Source organism: Furipterus horrens, unplaced genomic scaffold, assembly GCF_987537825.1.
Source record: "Furipterus horrens unplaced genomic scaffold, mFurHor1.1.pri manual_scaffold_3, whole genome shotgun sequence".
NCBI lineage: Eukaryota > Metazoa > Chordata > Mammalia > Chiroptera > Furipteridae > Furipterus > Furipterus horrens.
In genome coordinates this window covers 36,000,044-36,021,038 of record NW_028327173.1, presented here as the reverse complement: position 1 = coordinate 36,021,038, position 20,995 = coordinate 36,000,044, and the positions used below count along the sequence as shown (strand labels likewise).

Here is a 20,995-nt window from a genome sequence, read left to right as displayed (position 1 = left end):
TTAAGGATTTGTCTATTTATCCTTGTAGTTCTAGCTTCATGCATATTGAAAATGTTATGAGATGTATAAATGTTTATAATTTTTATACCCTTTTGATAAACTGATCCTTAATAATTATAAAATATTCTTTTTATCCCTGGTAATATTCTTTATTCTGAAATACACTTTCATACTACTCTATTCCACTCAAGTTTTCTTTGGGTTAGCATTACTATGGTATATATTTTTCCATTCTTTTAAACTATTTGTATCCTCAGATTTCAAGTGGTTTTCTTATTCACAGCATATAGTTGAAAATTGTTTGTTTATCCAATCTGACCATCTCTGTCTTTTAATCAAAAGTATTTAGCCCTGGCTGATGTGGCTCAGTGGATTGAGCGTTGGCCTGCAAGCCAAGTGTCACTGGTTCGATTCCCAGTCAGGGCACATGACTAGGATGCATGTCGGGTCCCCAGTTGGGGGGCGCGAGTGAGAGGCAACCACACAGTGATGTTTCTCTCCCTTTCTCCTTTCCCCTCTCTCTAAAAATAAATAAATAATTTTTAAAAAAAGTTTTTAGATTATTTATACTTAATGTGATTATTATTTTTAAAAAAAATTTTTTTAAATTTATTTATAGAGAGAGGGGAAGGAAGGGAGAAAGAGAGGGCAAGAAACATCAATGTGTGGTTGCCTCTCATGCGTCCCCAACTGGGGACCCAGTTAGCAATCCAGGCACATGCTCCGACTGGAAATTGAACTGGCATTCCTTTGGTTCGCAGGTCAGCACTCAATCCACTGAGCCACACCAGCCAGGGCTTAATGTGATTATTAATATGTTGGATTTAAATCTAGCATACTGCTATATTTTTTTGTCCTATCTCCTCTTTGTTCTCTTTTTAATTTTTATAATTATTCTAGTTTACTTTTTTTGTTGGCTGATTAGCCATACCTCTTTAATTTTTCTAATGGTTGCACTGGATTTATGTTACCCATCTTTATCATTCTACGGTTAAGTAATATTATACCATATCCCACATCCTGTAAGAACTTTACATCTCTATACTTCTGTTTCCCCTTCCCTGTCCTTTGTGGTATTAAGGCCATTTATTTTGTTTCTATCTAAGTTATAAACTCCACAATACATTGGTTTTTTTGTTTGTTTGTTTGTTTCAAACAATTACCTTTTAAAGAGATTTTATATTCACTATTTTTGTTGCTCTTCATTCCTCTGTGCAAATTCATATTTCCACTATTTGGGATTCTCCATGAAACCTTCCTTTAACATTTCTCATGGAATAGGCCTGCTCATATTACATTTTTTAGCTGATATATTTCTGAAAAGCATTTTTCCTTCATTTTTGAAAAATATTTTGACTCAGTATAAGATATAGATCAATAGGTTGTTTTTTTTTATCCTCATCTGAGGACATGCCCACTGATCCTAGAGAAAGGAGAAGGGAGGGAAGAAGAAAGGGAGAGAAATATCGATGTGAGAAAACACTAATTGGCTGCCTTTCATATGTACTCCATCTGGGGATCAAACCTGCAACCTGAGTTATGTGTCGTGTCCTGGAATTGAACCTGTGACCTTTTGGTTTGCAGGATGATGCCCTACCAACTGAGCCACACTGGCCAGGGCTTGCAACACTTTAAAGATTCTGCTACACTGTCTTGTATCCTTAATTGTTTTGATGAGAAGTGTGCTGTCATTCTTATATTTGTTCCTCAGTATTTAAAGTAGAATTTTTTTCTCTGTTTTTAAGTTTCTTCTTTCTAGCTCTGGTGTTAAACAATTTTATGATGATGATTATAATGTTCCTTAATATAGCTTACATCCTGTTTCCTTCAACTGGAGTTCATTGAGCTTTTTGTATCTATGGGTTTATACTTCTCATTAAATTTATAAAATTTTCCATAACTGATTCTTCAAATACCTTTCTGCCTGTCCACCTCTCCTCTCCTTTGGGGGCCTCGATTACAGAGTTAGGCCATCTAACATTTCCCACAACTCAATGATAAGCTGTTCATTTAATTTTTCAGTTTTTTCTCTTTGTGTTTCATTAAAATAGTTTCTATTACTGTTTTTAAGCTTACCAATTTTTGCAGCAGTGTCTAATCTGACATTAATCTTATCCAGTGTATTTTTCATCTCATTTTCATTTTCAGTTTTCTTTTTCTTTTTTCATTTTCGTTTCTTTGATTTCTTTTTTTTTTTTTTCTATATCTCTCGAAGATACATTCAATGTCTGGTACATAATATACCATCAGTAAGCATCCATTAACACAATAATCAAAATAATATCATTATAAGACATGAATAGGGTTACCTAAACCAACAGACCTTAGAATGGCCTTGAAGAAGATTAGATAATTTACATACAATGACTACTTCATTTTTAAAATTTTCCATGCTGTCAGAAATACTGTCTTTCTCCAGCTTTCTAATCTTAAAGTCTTTTCTTAGTGAGCCCATCTCCACGTACTACATATAGCTGCCAAAACTCAATTTTCTAAAATTATCCTTGTCTGTTTTTGAAGGCCTTTGAAAATCCAGCAGTCTCTTTGCACAGCTTCATTTCCCAGTCTGCTTTAGCCTCTTCTTCACTAGGCGGGTTATCTCCCATTGTCCCCACAAGATACGATTATTCCATTCATGCTGCTTTCCTGCCTTGGTTTAGGCTGGCATCTATTCCCATTTTTGCTTGTTGTTTTCCACACCCTTCTTGTTCTAGTGCCTGAACATTATTCGTTGTGCATTTCACATCTTTCATTCATTACATTTAGATAGCACTTACATTTACAAACATCTTCTACACGGAACATGCTGCTCTGGCTGCTAGGGATTCAGGACCAATTAGAAATGAAGACACATTCCTAACAGCTCCATTAATCAGGGTTCTCCTCTCTCTGAACCTTTAGTAAACTTACAATAAGTCTCAGTCCTTGTTTTTATACTGTTTTATCTGTATTAGTTCTGTTTTGTGTCTTCATTCAATATATATTTCTTGTGCAATTACTCTGTATCAGGGAGTCTGCTAATGCTACACTGGAAAATAAGACAGGTCCTCATGGAACTAAGTCTAGCAGAGAAAATAGACACTGGACAAGACAATTACAAATGTAGTGAGTACTGCACATAGGATGTGTGGATTTCTAGGGACGCCTATAACAAACAGGGAGAGTTACCCAAGTCAGGAGTTAAACAAAATCCTAGCAGAGAAAATGCCACTTAAGTGACACCTGAAAAATGAGTGAGCATTAGGCAGGTGAGGAGTAGGGCAAGTGTGCACCAACAAGGAAATAGCTTGTGCAAAGGCGATAAAGCAAAAAGGAGCACAGTTTGGGCAATAATAAGAAAAACCATGATATAAATGAAAAAATGAACAAGGAAAAGTGGAATATTGTGGTGATTAAATGAACTAAAGTGTAAGAAATTACTTTTTCAAATATAAAGTGAAGAATTATTAGACACAACACAGTTCAGCTGTCCAAGACTGTGAGAGACACTATTATGTTGAGTTGAAACAAAAATTGAGTTAGAAGGAAAATCAGTCTGCTAAATCAGATAAGAAAAATAAGTGATAATAAATTGGTGAACTTTATTGAAAATGGAATGTAATAAATGACAAGAAATCCAGTTAATATTTTTGAACAAAGATTTCTGAACCTGCACCACCATAAATCTAGGAGGCTGAATTCAGATAAAGATGGATAATATGAATGGCAGCTGTTGTCATGAATGTCATCTGTCAGTACTGAATAACTATGAGGAGTCTTATAGCTTTTACAGATATACAAAACAGACCTAATTCCCAACACAAAGCAACTTCTTGCAAACATCAAGGTCAGTATTGGGCTGGCCAAAAAGTTCACTTTTTTTTTTTTCATAAGATTACTCTAGTAGCACTTAGTTGTCTTTAACTTCATTTGAGACAATTATGTTAGATTGTATTATGCCAGCTGTCATATCAGCATGCAATTAAAAAATACTTATCAAAATTGGTGATTTTTTGTCTAACTATTTTAATACTGAAGATTGGAGAAAATACACAACATTTCTGGCACATTATGCTTTATTATTCCAAGAAAGGTAAAAATGCAAATGAAACCTAAAAAAGATTTGTGCAGTATATGAAGAAGGTGCTATGACTGATTGAATGTGTCAAAAGTGGTTTGCAAAGTTTCATGCTAGAGATTTCTCACTGGATGATGCTCCACAGTCGGGTGGACCAGTTGAAGTTGATAGCAATCAAATTGAGACATTGAGAACAGTCAACATTATGCCACGAGGGAGATAGCGGACATACTCAAAACATCCAAATCAATAAAGCTATTGGTGAAAATAAAAAACGTGTCTTTTATTTTATAAAAAAAACTAAACAGACTTCTTGGCCAACCCAATAATATATGTTGTCCATTTGGAGATGACATCTGATCATCTTATTTCTGGACAGTAAGCTCCCACAAGGCAAGCCTAACGTTCTTACTAATTTTTGTATTTCATATCACAGAATATGATGTTTGTGAAATAGATAATAAAACTTCAAATATGAGAACTAAAACAAGTTTTCAAAGTGTAATCTCTTTTAATACTACTTAGGGCACAAATTATATAAAAATAGTTCACTTTAAATACTTGCTTCTACCTAGTCTATTAATGCTCTCTGATATTCCAAAGTAGAATAGCTAAAAACTACTAATCACATTCCAGAAGAAGTTAAACATACACTCCAGCTACTACTTTATATTCTCCTGAAAAAAGCCATCACAGAGAAATCCCTGGGTAAATGCTTCCTTCACAGAGATCATCCACACATAACACTGTGGGGCCCTGGCCCTGTAAGTCCAGTAAGACATATGTGTGACTCTTTAAGTGCATACTAAGTACAGAATGTTTACTGAATGTAGAAATAAATAAGCAAATAGATGGCTGAATGAAGAATGAAGAAGGTAGGAAGGAAGGAAGGAAGGGAGGAAGGAGAAAATTATTTCATACAGAGAAGTAGTGAAAGAAATAATCAGGGAGTTACCACCCTGCCTAATAATTTTTAAAAAAAATTTTTTTTAAACCATTTTAATGTCAAGCTAAGTTTTAAAATAAAATTTCTTTTAAACCACAATGTTTTCTTTTTAAGTACAAGAAGCTTTTATTATTTGTTTCCATCCCTATTTATTCCTCCTACACCCTCTTCCACCTACACCCAGTCCCCTCCCCCACCCCACAATCACCACCCTATGTCTGTATCCATGAGTTCTTTCTGTTTTCTTCCTTTTTTGCTCGATCCCTCAACCCCCCCAATTAGACAGTTCAGAAATTTTTTTTTTAATTTAAATTCAAGAAAGAATTCACAAGACAAATGGGTAAAGAACATAGTTTACATAACTCTTAATATGCATGAAGTATGCATCGTTTCATTTTAGTTACAAAATACAGCTTAATTTAAGATGCAATCATTTGCTTTGGAACCTTAAAAGTCATTTCAGGACTTAAAGTGAATGGCGCTTCAACATTAAAGATAGTCAAAAAAAAAAAAAAAGTACTTAACATTAACAGTAAAAGGGAAAAATGAAAAGATCCTACCATGAATGCTATAAAGTTAATTTTATATCTTAATCAAAAAGCAAATCTATCATTGATTACCTCAGCATCCAAAGATCAAAAGCACAACAAATGACTAAATAAATCACAGATTTAACATCCTGCCTATTATGAAATTCCCCATCATTGACCTAGGTCATACAATATTATGAACTGATTCCACTGTCAATTAATTTAAAAATAAATTTATATGTACTGCTGTATTTTTTCACCTTCATTCATGCATTCAACTATGAAAAATATGCTTCCATGGTAAATCTTACCTCATTGTATCTGTTGCTGGGAATTTTGATGCTGGTTTTCCGAACTTCCATATCAACCACCAAACCTTGAACTACTGGCAATGTATATTGGTAATTTCTGAAGTCCTGGGTAAAAGCAGATTGAAGTAGAATAAAGAAGTCATCCATGGCAGGATTTCATATGTAGTAATAAAGTTAGTAAAAATGTAAAGAATGTAGAAATTGAAAGACCCCATTTATGTAAATAATAAGGATAATGAAAGCCCCACTGTGTCTGTGTACTCCACCTTTCTATTTGACTGTAAACTCTTACAAAGGAGATTAAAGTTTCATATACCTTATATAATATTAAACAAATATTTGAATATCCCACTTTAATATCACTTTACACTTTCTGTATATTTATTTGTTAACTTTCTCCTCCCCCTCAAGTAAGCTCCAAGAGGGTAGGAACTCTTGCTTGTTTTATTATTATATTCCAAATGCCATTTGTAGGGTAAACCATATATGTACACACAGGACATCTAGTGTGGCTGAAGCAAAACGAGCAAGAGTGGAAGGAGTTGAGGTCAAAGTGATAGCGTAAAGCTAGATTTCATAGGCTCTCATAGGCCGCCAAAGACCTTTACCTTTACTTTTTTTATTGGCCAGGTTTGTGCTTGGACTGTATTCACACAAAGATGCATGGCAGCTTATGTTGAACAAAATGAGTAATTAAAAATTAGCTTTAAATATACAAAAACCAGGACCCAGTAATCCATGCTACCCCAAAACTGGGATCGGGATGGTCACCACAGTCTGGGACTGGGGAAGGGCAGACTAATACTGAGCACATGTGTCTGTTGTTATGAGGGAAGTCTGGAATGTCAGAGGGTTAGCCAGGGACACCCCTTGACTTCTTTACAAAGAATAGATGGTAAGGGAGCAAGGATAGAAGAAAGAAGATCAGATAAACATAATAAAAATAATCCAGACAAGAGACAGCGATCATCTGGACCAAGATGTTAACAGTTCAAAAGGCTGTAAGAAGTTTTCAGATTCTAGATATATTCTAGATATACTCTAGGATGCCAGGCTTAAAATAAAAACAAGACAGAATGCTTTGTGCTTTAACTACACATTACCTTTAGTCCTCACAATAATCCTGCAAGGTCTCTTAGATAATAAGTCACTCAGGGGCGCAAACCCTGTACTAATTCACTACAAAGCTCCTTACACTTCCAAAGAAAGTTCTTTTCCTTTAACATAAATCTTCACTTGCCTGCAGCAGCAGTGAATGCATTACTATCAACAAAATAATAAAATCCTTCTCTTTCTTCTCCACACAAACCCTAGTGAGGAACAAGAAAGCAAAAACTCCCAACTTACTGCAAGAAGATTCATGATGGTATGACCCGTCTCTCCAAACAATGGCTTCCGAAATCTGACACTGAATAGTGGGCATGGATAGACTATGGAAATGAGAAATAATCAGACTAAGTCTGGTAGCTTAAAATTTGGGAAGAAGAGATTATGGTTGATAACAGTTTTCAAAACATAATTATAATGGCTCATTAGAGCATGTGAAATTTAGAGTTCAAAAAGTATTTAGCATATCAGTATCACAGGCAAATCCTGAGCCTTCCGTACACCATACCAGTCACTTGACTGGAATAAGCCTTTTGATGCTGCTGGTTCGAAAATGACCAAAAGGTCTTAGGAAGCACTGTTCTTCAAAGTGCATTAATATGATGCAGGAAATAAATATCTTCTGATTCCTCTGTGCTCAAAAAGTCTAAAAGACTTCACTCAAACATTTCCTAACCAGGATCCTCTTTAGTGGAGCCAAATACCAGGTGATACTATTAGCTGTCTCAGTCCTATAACTTTATGGTTTGAACTGTCTGTTCAAGACAAGAAGTTATAGGCCCCAGCCAGGTAGCTCAGTTGGTTAGAGCATCATCCTGATATGCCAAGGTTGCAGGTTCAATCCCCAGTTAGGTACACACAAGATATAAATCACAATGAATGCATAAATAAGTGGAACAGCAAATCAATGTGTGTCTCTCTCTCTCAAATCAATAAATTAAATTAAAAAAAAAAAGACAAGAAATTATACATGTTGGTTCATCTACACACAATCTTTTCCTTTACCTACTTCACTAGGCTGATTCACATGTTTCCTTCAGTTCAGTCCAGAGTTCCTTGGACCAAAAAATATTTTTCATCTAATTCCTTCATTCTTGGTGAAGTTACGAGTCCATCTCAGAGCTCCCAAAGAACTCTATTAACTCTGAGTATGTGTTTTAATACAATATGCTACTTCATGATTTCTGTATGTCTTCTTTACAAAGGTTTCCAAGAACCTATAACCATGTCTTGGCAATTTCTCAATTCCCAGAATTCATGACACATGATGGTAAGCCTTTATTAAATTCTTGTTCAATTAAAGAATAAGTAAGTGAAATGAAAAGCCGACTTGCTGAGAACATACAATATATGGCTTTATGGTTGCAAAATAATTTTTCATCTCATTTGATCATCTTAAAAACCCAATGTAATATAAAAGGCAAACATAATTGTCTCCAGTTGCAAAAGAAACTCACAATCAGACAACTTGAGTGATTTGGCCAAAATTACAGAGCTAGTAAGTGGCAGAGTTAAGAACCTATTCAAGTGGTCTGATTTCTACACCAGCACGCTTTCAATTAGGTAAAGATATAAAGTTTAAAATAAAGCTTGCATTTAGTCCTTGATGTCTTAAAAAAATCACAACTTGGTTGCACTGCTACAGCCATGGGCAAAGAAGTTCTTCTGTGTCTCATCTTATCAACGGACAGTGTGATCTCTATACCACTAGGTTCCAATATCTGTTAGGTTACAGAAAATGTAATTTTCCAACCTAGTGACAAGAAATATACTCACCATATAAAGATACTATAAAAAATAAAGTTGTTAAGTTCAAATTCATTTTTTCTCAAAATGATTATGTATTTACCAATGAACTATAAAACTAATACGTTTACAAGGTAATAACCACTAACTTTCTCATTTGATATTTTCAGTCCTTCCCATTCCAGGCAAAATAAGTAGAGACTGTGGCTAAGTTTAGCTTAGCTATTTTAAAATTCTGCTGAATTGTATCACCAGGGGTGCCGTGGGGGGTGGGGTTCTGAATATTTCAGGACTTTATTTAGTCATCATGTTTTGCTCATGTGTTTTAGAAGAAAGTATTTTACTACTTACGTCGATATTCCGCTCCAAGTCTCAACATTAGTCGGATGGGAAACACTTTAGCCCAAGGAGTTTCCCATTTCTGTATGAGAATCCCAAACAAGTAAGGTGGGGCTGGGAGTACAAGGTCTTGCAGTGACTGGTAAGTAGATGTCACATATAAGAATCCACCATGTTCTTTACTGCCAAGGAAACTTTGACTGAAGAAGGAATGTCCCAAGTGGCCCACAACATTCCCTAAAACAAAAGTTTATTGATTACTTTCTATCAATAAATAAATCATGTTTTTAGTAATCACTGTTCATCTACACTAGGCCAGACACTACCGAACAGTAATTCCTAACTTTCCACCATGGAACACCCATGTTTAGAAAGTTTTTAAAGAAATAAATGGCATTTATTAAATGAAAACTTTTCCCCCCAATTTTATCAGGGCTTGTAGTGAGCATGATATAACCTGTATTACATACTCTTGAAGTTTATCTAGCTAAAAACCAAAAATGTTGATGCCTTCCTTAGTTAGATGGTGCAACTTTACTATATGGATCAGGATAGAAATCATTGCCTCAAAAGTCACACACACACAAAAAATGTAAAGATTAGGTATGTGCTCTCACAGAGCTTACAATCTCACTGGGTGAATAAAGTCAATTCATGAATATAATGAATAAAGACAATAAAGTACAGTTATATATGAGACATTGAGGAGAAAAGAAAATTTACAGAGAAGGTAGTACCACAGATAGGATGCAGAGACAATTATGAAATGTAAACAACTTAAGGCTCATTTAAATTCATATTAGGTATTGTTTTTTCTCTTAATTGCAAATGCTCTTTACTAAGTTTCTAATTTAAGTTATTTTGAATGAAACAGTAATAAACCAGCCCTTCATTAATGAGATATTTTCCTCAGTTTAGAATTAGAAAACAATTTTCTGATAAGAGCTACTCAATAATGTAAGAGCAGATATGCTCTCTACATGTGCAAACTTCCTTTGATACCTATGAAAGAAGTAATACCAAATACAAAAATCCCCATCACAGAAGTTAATGCTTAACTTTCCTTGAAAACTAGAATCTGTTCACAGAACAGTTCATAGTATCCTTGAGTGAAGGTAGGAAGCTGTATTTGATAGCAGGGTCCGTGGGTGAAAAGAACACCTTCCCACAAAACTTAGAAAAGCTTTGTGGGTGATGGTCATGTTCAGTTGGACGTCATCACCGAGGGGTAGCAAATACTCTTGCCCCAGGATTAACCAAATCTGGCCACACATTTAAGCTGTTGGGCCTGACATGGCCCAGGTCACAGGCTTTCATTGAATATTGAACTGCTAGGACTGTGTCCTTGGGAAAGCTGGAAGCGCCCGCAGAAACATGGCTCTTCTTGTGCCTCTCTTACTTGTTTCCTGAACCTATTTCTTCTACGGTTCACTTCTTCTACCTTTGTGACTTTCTAAATAAACTTTCTCTTATAGTGTGAACCTTGGATCTGAATTCTTTCTTAGCTAGAGCTCAAGTACTGAGCTGCTGAACCAAGGTCTGGTCTGACTCCACCAGTCTAACACCTGGTGCCATTTCTCCACCAATGAAGGTATTAAATGAGTAGATAAAAGTATGCTTAGGTCTGTGTCATCAACTATGATTAAAAACCCTGTGTGGTAGGCAAAATTCTGTCTGTCTCCTGGTGTACATGTCTTGTTTAATTCCCTCCCCTTGAGTGGGGAGCACCTGTGAATATGATTAGGTTACTAATCAATTGATTTTGCTTTAATCAATAGGGAGATCATCAGGGTGGGCTTGACATAAGACCTCTAAATCTAGGTATAGAGGTCAGAGATTCACAGCAAAGAAACACAATGATGCTGACCTGGGAGAAAGCAAATATCCATGTTGTAAAACTATCTCTGGAGCCATGAGGCAAGGAACTGCAGGCAGTCTTTAGGAGTCAACAGCTATTAAGAAAATGGGGATTGCCCTGATCTGTATCACTGAGTTGATTGGGCATCGTCCCATAGAGCAAAAGGTCACTAGTTCAATTCCAGTAAGGGCACATGCCTAGGCTGCAGGTTCAATCCCTGGTGAGGACATGTACAAGAGGTACCTTAACTGATCAGTGTTTCTCTCTCACATTGATGTTTCTCTCCCTCACTTTCTCCCTCCCTTCCCCTTTCTCTAAAAAAAACTTAAAACAAGGATCTGCAAGAAAGTGAATTCTGCTAACAATCAGATGACCCTGAGGTCCAAATGAGAACCTCAGCATGGCTGATACCTTGAGGTACCCTGAGCAGAAGATTCAGCACAACTGTGCCTGAATTCTTAGCCCATGGAAACTGTGAGATAATACATTTGTGTTGTTTCAAGCCAATAAGTTTGTGGCTTAAAAACATAGCAACAGAAAACTGATAACACAATTAGTAATAACAACTCTGTTAGAAAAAGTCATAGGTGAGTATGAATGTTTAAAAAATTAAAGGAAATTCCCAAGAAAATACTACTATAATAGAAATATAGGTGAAAGGCATAAACAGAGACATACGAGGTCTGCCTAGAAGGTATCTAGCCATGTAGTATGAAAAACAGAGACATTTATTGAAGAAGATACAAGAAACATTGTACATAGGACAATAATGCCTCAGTCCCCTTCAAAGTTGGCACCTTGGACCTCACGCAGTTCTCCCAATCGCCATCAGCTGCCCCATTGTATTTTCCTGAATCTCCTATGGTCTGAAATCTCTTCCCTTTCAAAGTGATTTTAGTTTTGGGAAAAAGCAGAAGCCACAGGGTGCCAAATCTGGGCTGTAGGGGGGCTGAGTCACCTGGGTGATTTGATGTTTCACAAAAAAACTCTGCATGAGACGTGATGCATGAGTGGGCACATTGTCCTGATAAAGCTGCCAATCACCAGTTGCCTATAGCTATGGCCTTGTGAATAATCCAAATAGTTCTCACGGAGGAATGTTCAAACGTAATGTAAAATTTGATGCAAATTCGTTGCTCAACTCGCTCATTGTGAATGCAGCGGCCACACAGTACACATGCTCACTTAATGGCATCTACCATCCCCACTGATTAGTACAGTGAAGTCGTCATTGTTCACACATGCGCATTCCAGTCCACTCTCCTTAGCTGCTAAGTTACACCAATGTCGCCCAAATCTGATTATATTAACAATGACTAAACTTTTTCCGGACAGACCTCATATATGTCGCAAGAGACAAACTATTCATGGCCAATAAATATATGAATATATTCTTAGCCTCCTTAATAATTAGTGAAAGGCAAACCAAAATGAGATACCATTTTATCTACCAGACTGGCAAAAATTAAAACTCTGACAACATCAAATGTTGGCAACTCATACACTGGGCAAGGGGACAGGTATATATAAACTGGTAAACCACTAATCACTCTGGGAAACAATTTAACATTATTTAATAAAGTTGAAGTTATCCACATTCTATAAACCAAAATTCTACTCCTAAGTATACGTATAAAAAAGTTTTAAAGAACATGTCTAAATAATAATCAACTGGTAAGAACAGCAAACTGTTCATCAGAAGGAGAATTAATAAATTCTAATAAATTTATGTAATGAATATAAAACAGTAGCCTGAAAAATGAATGAACTAGAACCACTAGAGTAATGAATGAAAGGCAAAAACATATAGTGGGGTAAAAAAAGAAAACCATATAAAATATAAACAGTGTAATACGAATTGTACAAAGTTTAAAAACATGCAAAATATGTTATAATCCTTAATGATGTGAGCATTTCAGAAAAAGTGATAAAGAGAAGCAAAAATGTATAACACAAGTTTGACATGAGTGGTTACCTAGAGATTGGGGATTGGAAGTTTAGAAGGAAGATGTAATCAAGAAAGTAAAGATTGGCCATTTTTATATTCCATGTTTGGTATTTTATTTACGGGTTGGATATTTTGTTATTATGCTTCATAACTTGCATAAATACTAAAATATATTTTTATTCCTTTAGATTTTATTTATTTATTTTGAGAGAGAGGAGAAGGAAGGGAGAAAGATGGAGAGAAACACCAGTATGCGAGAGACATCAATTGGTTGTCTCTCACCCGCCCCCAACTGGGGACCTGGCCCCTAATCCAGGCATGAGCCCTGACTGGGAATGAAACTGGTGACTTTTGGTTCTCAGGTCAGCACTCAATCCGCTGAGCCACACCAGCCAGAACTATACCAAATAATTTTTTAAAGATCATTGAAGGAATTTAGAAGGAATTACATTTTTTTAAATCCTCACCTGAGGACATGTTTATTGATTTTAGAGAGAGGGGAAGGGAGGGAGAGGAACACTGATGTGAAAGAGAAAAATCGATCAGTTGCCACCCACCCCAAAACACTGTATGTGCCCCAACCTGGGACTGAACCTGCAACCTAACAATGTGCCCTGACCGGAATCAAACCCATGACCTTTCGGTTTACGGGACAACATTCCAACCAACTGAGCAACCCAGGCCAGGCAGGGCTAGAAGAGATTACTTCTATCTGTGAGAATCATCAAGGAAGAATTCATACAGAAAGTTGTCTTCAAGTAACACTTAAGAAAACTAATAGGATTCAGATAGTAAGGGTGTTGGAAAATAGCATGGTGAGGGGGAGTCATGATCATGAGTAATGAGGTAGGAAATTATCGTACAGTGGAAGTATGGGCAGACTAGTAGTGGGAAATCAGAAGGAAAATACAAGATCAGATTATGCAGAGTACTGAATGGTGAAGCACACAGTTTATGCTAAAGACAATATGGAGCCAATATAAGTTTTTGAGTAATAGAGGGAAACAGCAAGAGATTAACTTCAGAAAAACTAGTCTGGTAGATCAATTCTCACTTCATTCCATTCCATGTTCTGAATGTTTGTTTACGAGAAAACCAAGTACAGAACATGGAGGAAGGGAGGAGAGAAAACAACATACAATCTAAAATCTCCCATGGCACTGTAATAATCAGAAGGCATTCTGAAACTCTTAAATGTCATATCTCACAAGAGATAATTTTCCCCTTCACTGTGGAAAGCATAAGCAACTATGTATGACAAATATATACATATATATACTAAATACGAAATATATACATATATACACACATATATTATTATTGAATACATGTAGTTTAGATTAAAATTCAGAGGAAATTATAAAGGAAGTTCATTAAGGGTTTTTAAGGCTTTTTGAGTGATTTATGCCAGAGGAACCACTAAGCAAGTGATAGAGTACTCAAGGCTTTCACACTCTGGGGCAATTTAAGATATAATTTGCCATTTCCACAACCTGTGCTACACAGAGGAGAAAACTAATGAATTGGGGTTATCTTAGAACATTTAAAATATTTTTCCACCTGTAAAAAAATCATTGTGAAATAATATATCAAGTTGCTACCTTCATTATCTAAAAACAGAATTATTAATAAAACATGCATATCACGTATATATTGTGCATACCTGTTTTTAAAAACTGCTGTACTATTTATATATTCACAGAGGCTACTGATATAACTATTGAAAAGTGATCTGGGAGCATTAGCCCTAATCACAGCTAGGTCTGTGATTTAGACAAGCCGTTAACATTTTCAGGTTTCATTTTCTTCATCTAAAAAAAAATAAAGAGTTGTACTAGATAATCCAAGATACTTTTATAGTCCCATATTTCTATGAGCTATGAAATGATTCCTATTCTAGGAGAGACTCCTACTGCTCACTTGTTTATGCTTTTGAAATGATATTTACTTGGCTATATATGTACATGCCCTCATCCTATATTATAGAAAATATTTACGATGGCTTAGATATATTATATGCTGACCTTAGACTATTACCATTATCTTACTATCAGTTTCAAATCATTTTTTGTTGTAGAATTATTGTATTTTAATATAATGGACTCTACTGATATGTAAGGATACTTTTTAAAAATGAGTAACCATTTATACTAAACATATATTTTAATGACTCATATAATAATTCATGCCTTTCCCTGTTGGTAATTCTCAGAGTTCCATTCGCAGCTCTAGTCTCTTCACACTGGCCTATCTTAGTTACAACCATAGTTTCAACTATAACATAAATGCTGGGTCTCCAAAGTCTGTACTTTAGCCCAGATCTACCTCCTGAGGTCCATATCCATATATTCATCTTTCATTTACATATCACCATCTGTTGTCATTATTTCAAATTCAACACAGTGAACAAGGCCCTCAATTGCCAACTCTACTCTTCTATTTACTATCTCAGTGAGAAAGAACACTATCGCCCCAGGTGCCCAAGCCAGAAATCTGAAGCCAACTTTGACTTGTTGCCTCTCACCCTACATTCCAATTAGTTATCAAATCCTTTGAACTGAAGCATCATTGTCTTTTATATCTCTTCAATGCTCTTTATTCGACTGCCATCACTTACCTTAAAACCTGATAATTTCTTGCTGAATTCCTATAACAGCTTTTTAAAAAGATCAATTTTAAAATAATATTGGTAAGAATATGGAGAAAAGGGAACCCTTGTGCACTGTTGGTGGGAATGTAAATTGGTGCATCCACTATAAACAACAGATAGTATAGAGATCCCTCAAAAATTAAAACTAGAACTACTATATAATCCTGCAATTTCTATCTCAATTTTAACAGTATGTCTTCATATTAGTATTCTTAGTGTTCTCCAATATCTACTAACTATGCATTTACTTTTACATTGTTATAGTAAAAAATATTTACAATTTATTTATTTTGAAACCATAATAAAGTTGTCCATGCTAGTGGTTCTTGAAACTTGAAAATTAAATGTAGAGTATTTACATGATTATATAAATATTGTTAACTAAAGAAACAAGTCGTAAGTTATGATTACATTTCCTTCAACTGGGTACCGATATTATAAATCCTAAGGTACTCGAAGAAAAATATTCTTATATCAGTTCAATGTATTCTCTTATAAATTTTGATTCTAGCCTTTGTAAAATAACAAACACATTAGGTAAAGTACTAAAATTTATAATTTCCTCAAACCATGGCAACTTTTAACTCGTCACCTATATCAACATCCAACACCAGGCTTCCAAATTTAAGACTATTATTTTGCATCTGTGTCTAAAAGTTTTAGTCATCTTTTAAACCTAATTAAAAAAAAAAAAAAAAAGCAAAACAGAACAAAACAATAAAAAGTTTTTGTCATCTATAAATGGTGCTCACTAAATCAGAAAGCATTCCCACCTGCCAAGGCATCCCGATAAAGCTGCACAAAATGATTAAAGATATCCTTGGGCAAACACTTTTCATCTGGCAGACACTGTAGGAGAATGACTATCTCAGACTGACCCACGGCATGCATTCCCTTGGTTGTGAAACACCAGCACTTCCTGTTCACATCTGTAGATAGAATAAAAATAGAACATCAAGACATTCCTCTCAATTCTAATCCTTAAAAAATGCACAGAAATCTATGTTATAATATAGCACAGAATAAAATAGATCATTCTGACTCTGTATAATTCAACATATGAAATACACAGCACTGAGCCAAAGAACGACTGTAGAAAATAAAATATACCACTACCTCTGGTATACTAAGGGCTCTACGCAAACCCTTAGAAAAAAATATGGGAAGGGAACTAAAATAAGTAATAGAGAAAGAAATACATTGAAAACTTTTAAATCCTATTATTACAAGGTGTAATTATCAAAAGGAACAACATTCCTTTAAAAATATAATTAATGAAACCAAACTGTTCCCTTGGCTATAATAATTTTTAAAAAATACTTCATCTTTATTTAAAAAAGAACACTTCAACACTTCAACAAGGTAAATAATTACTTATGTAAGACCAGAAACAACAACAAAAGCCAATATTATAGCTTTGAATTCAGGTTGTGACCTAAAAAATATTTTTTTACGCACACATTAACCTGTGACTGAAAGATTCTAGCTATTTTAATCATAGTGCTTTCTAGGAGAAAATTCAAGATAATTAACAACATGACTTTACTTAGCTTCATGCTGTAAAAAGTGGTGAAAAGGATGGCTTTTCTGAACTTCTTACTTCCACTTCTTCACTAAAAGGCTCTGTAGAGTCCTAATAGCATAAGCCGTATGTAGTTAAAAATAATGTTCAATCCTTGACACTTTTATCATTTGTACTCCAACACAATGGGATCCCCAAAAGAATTGAAAAAGGATTCAAACAAAATTATGAATGACACAATGTGAATCAAAACTAATAAAAGGTCCCTTCTTTCACTTTGGCAATTGTTACTTTATATACCTAAACAGGAGGTGTCCATTCCAACTATATTAACAGGTGTGCATTTCAGGAATTATAGGTTAGCTATTTTCTAAGTATAACTTATAAACTAGATATGATAAATTGAAATTTTGAGTAAATTATTTTAAAATCTGATCCTAGAAGGAAAAATGGCAAGTGTTAATAACTGGCCAAACATACAAGGGTATGGTTAGCAAGTAAACTCGAAACATGCATTTCTTTAATGTAGAATCTCTTAAAAAATTGGTGGTGTTGGTTTCCAAGCCCAACTTAAAACAGTGGGAACTAGAGAATTGCTCTCCAGTGCTTCCATCCTCTCTCCAAAACTGCCTATTAATTAATATTCATCCAGGATAAATATGTTCTCTATTTTCCAATACCACCTTAAAATCAAGATTTTAAGTTACTGTCTTCTCTCTCATTCTGATGCACAAGAAGGCACTAAGAACTGATGAGTTTTTTCTGAATCTTAGGAAGTGCTTCAGTTTTCCTACATGTCAGTTAACTAACACTTCTCCCAAATAAAGTTTCGCACCATGGTTAAGATTTCTGAGATTTAAATCTAGCATGTAAATTGTCTGACCCTCCTGGAGAGTTTAACCACCACTAGTTATCCAGGTGGTAAGATGTGGCATAACACACCCATCTCAGGAAGAACTTACACCAGGTCAAGTTTTCTTTGGCTTTCCTCCACAGAGAACTCACCTATCCCACCCCTTTGACTAAAAGCAAGAGTGTCTGTTAGTACCACAATTGTCCTCTGGGATATATTATTTTATACAAACCAACTTCTTCAATTCCAAGTTTTCAATAAGATGTGGCTCTATATAAAAATACTTGTGTGTGATAAATTTGAAAGCTTTATTTATTATCTATGAGTCAATAAAGTAGCTCATTTTATTTAAAAAAAAAACAAATTTTTAACTTACAATTTACAATTTTAACCATTGACAACAAATTTGCATTTAAAACAAATACAAGTGGGTCAGGGCCACCGTCCTCCAACTGTTGCATTACTGAAATCTGTGATGGTTTCTCTTCCACAGCATAGTCTGTAAAGGGAGAAAACATGTAAGCAGTTGGCTAAAGAGTTAAACACAAAAATCTGATGGATGCACAGGCTGATTATTCGCGTAAAAGAAATGAGTGTTTGATTTATAGGTGTGGTGGACGTAGGTTTGTGCCTGCTGCCTCAGTATCACATTAATAGTGCCCCTTTCACTCAGAAGTGACCAGTCCAGTTGGATGACAACATAGTTATCTTCTGTAAACACTTCTCCAACAAAATGATTTGTACCAAATCTAAAGAGAACCCTTTTACTTAACAAAATTTCTCCAACAATCGTAACAAGAATAATCCACGCTCTAAGATAACATTTAAAATAATCCATAATATATAAGGAAGTAATAATAAACTAGTTACTTCTGGAAAGGATGTCTGGGGGTTGAGGTAGAAGGGAATCCTTCTTTTTACTTTATAGCCTTTTGTATCGTTTAATGCTTTTTATGATAAAAAGAAAACCTGTAAGAAATACACCCAGAAAATAAACTAAAATTATCTTAAACAACTGGTTTCATGAAAGAATCTTCGGTGACAGTTTAAGAGTTCAGTATACATATCAGCAAAGTCACCAGTAAATTACACATCAGATTCTGAACATGAACAAGTTAATACTTGAGGCTTTAAATAGAACTCTTCCCATTTAATCCCTGTAAACACAGCACTACGCCATATTCAGCCACTCCATTTTAAATTATGATAGTCCTCTCATCTTGAAGTCAAAATCATGGGTAATAACCATTATAGAATATAAAGGTATGGGTAAGGAACTGAAAACCTGAAAGCTGCATATTGTTTGATTAGTCTTATATAAAATGCATCACATAGAGATGGCCACATAGAACAAAATAACACCATTTCCCACTGACCAATAGAAACAAAAAAACTATTTTTTGGATGTATGGGAAATGTTTACCTTATCAATAAAAATATTAAAAAGAGAAATACTAAGTGACTTTAAAAAAAGAAAAAATGTATTATTTCACTAAAATGCAGAACTGTGGTGAGGAGATAGTAATGTGGTTTAAGTAAATATATATATAATAGATAACTAGTTGCTTCTTGGTAGGAGAGGTTTTGACAATTATGAGTTAACGGGTGTGACTTTTATTGAAAATGCAATCTTATTTACTTTAACAACAGAGTAGGCCAACATAATTTCTTATTAATCTAAGATTTATTAAAATAACCAAAACTTGAAACCTAAGTAGTAATTTTACTAACAAAAGAATAATTGTAGATGTTCCTGCCTGGTAAAGGAGCAAAGGCATTATATAAGCAAAAGAATGTTTAACTTTATGTGAAAGTTCATCACTGAACTATCAGAACACAGCTGGATTTGACAGTACCATACATTCAGCCAACATTGCTGAGAGTCTACGATGGGCCCAGCACCATGCTAGCAGCAGAAGACAGATACATAAATTAAGACTGAAGGAATTCAGGGTCTAACTGAAAAAACCAGACCTATAAAATATCTAAATTACAATAAGAAAAGTGTTAATGTAATAACAGTCTGTATGAATTTCTATTAGAACAGAGATGAGGATGCAAAACATTACTATGGAGGTAGCCTAGTTAAGGATTCAGAGGAGAGGTTTCCACTAATCTGGATTTTGAAAGGTTGAGGAATGCTTCAAGGAAAGGAAAATATTAATTACATGTCTACTTTGTATCATCGACACTTTTCTTGCTAAGAACTTTCAGGTGTAAAATCTGACTTAATATTCACGACTCTTAAGTAGATGTAGTTATCTAATTTTTTTTTAAAGACTAGAAGAAAGATTCAGAGAGGGTAAATGATTTGCCCACTGGATCTCACAGCTAGAATGGAATAGTACTGAGATTAAAGCTCAGGTCTGTCCAGCTCTGAAGTCCATTCTCTTCCCACTCTTCCACAGCAGAAGAAAAGGAATGAAAGTAACAAAAGTGAACATTCAACCCTGGTTGGGTAGCTCAGGTGGTAAGAGTGTCGCCCCTGTAGCCAAAGTTATGGGTTCGATCGTTGGTCAGGGCACATACAAAAAAATTAACTAATGCATGCATAAATAAGTGAAACAACAAATTGATGTCTCGCTCTCTCTTTATCTCTCTAAAATCAATAAAGATAAAAAAAATTTTTTTAAAGGTGAATATTCATAAAACACCAAATAAACTGTAGCATGCATGAAAAGTACTGAGGTACTGGCTGGAAATAAAGTTAGGAAGATAAGTTGAGATAAGGTTATAAGGGACCTTGTATGTGCTAGGATAGGTAATTTACACTGAAGGTACTGAAAATCCATTGACTGTTTCTAAGCAAAAGTAGTATATGATAATATTTATGTTTAAAAAGATAACTGCAACAATGTAGAAGATAAAATAAAGGAGAGAAAGACTGAAGGCAAGAAGTCCAGGTAAAAGGCTAGGAAAAAACTGAGGAGATTATTGATAAAATTTTCTTTGAAAATGTACTAGTTGGACGCTGATCTGGATATAACAACAAGAAATTTTCAAATAAAGATAAGCATTCTTTAAACTTAATAATTTTATTTCTTATCAAGACTTGCTAAAAATATTTACCAGTGAAATTGCTATGTAGGTTCAGTACCCTCCACTTATTATATGTACATTTCTGAATG

General features: G+C 34.8%; 1 protein-coding gene across 2 annotated transcripts in view; it reads right to left on the bottom strand.

The window, feature by feature from the left end:
- Positions 1 to 20,995, bottom strand: part of ZFYVE9 (zinc finger FYVE-type containing 9) — a 75,891-nt gene that overhangs the window by 21,579 nt on the left and 33,317 nt on the right. For both annotated transcript variants that reach the window (XM_090269456.1, XM_090269457.1), the window contains 5 exons: positions 18,244 to 18,366; positions 16,266 to 16,421; positions 9,049 to 9,273; positions 7,192 to 7,274; positions 5,845 to 5,949 (listed from right to left, as the gene is read on the bottom strand). In XM_090269456.1, coding sequence (XP_090125582.1) covers positions 5,845 to 5,949; positions 7,192 to 7,274; positions 9,049 to 9,273; positions 16,266 to 16,421; positions 18,244 to 18,366 — 692 coding nt within the window. The remainder of the gene's footprint in view (positions 1 to 5,844; positions 5,950 to 7,191; positions 7,275 to 9,048; positions 9,274 to 16,265; positions 16,422 to 18,243; positions 18,367 to 20,995) is intronic.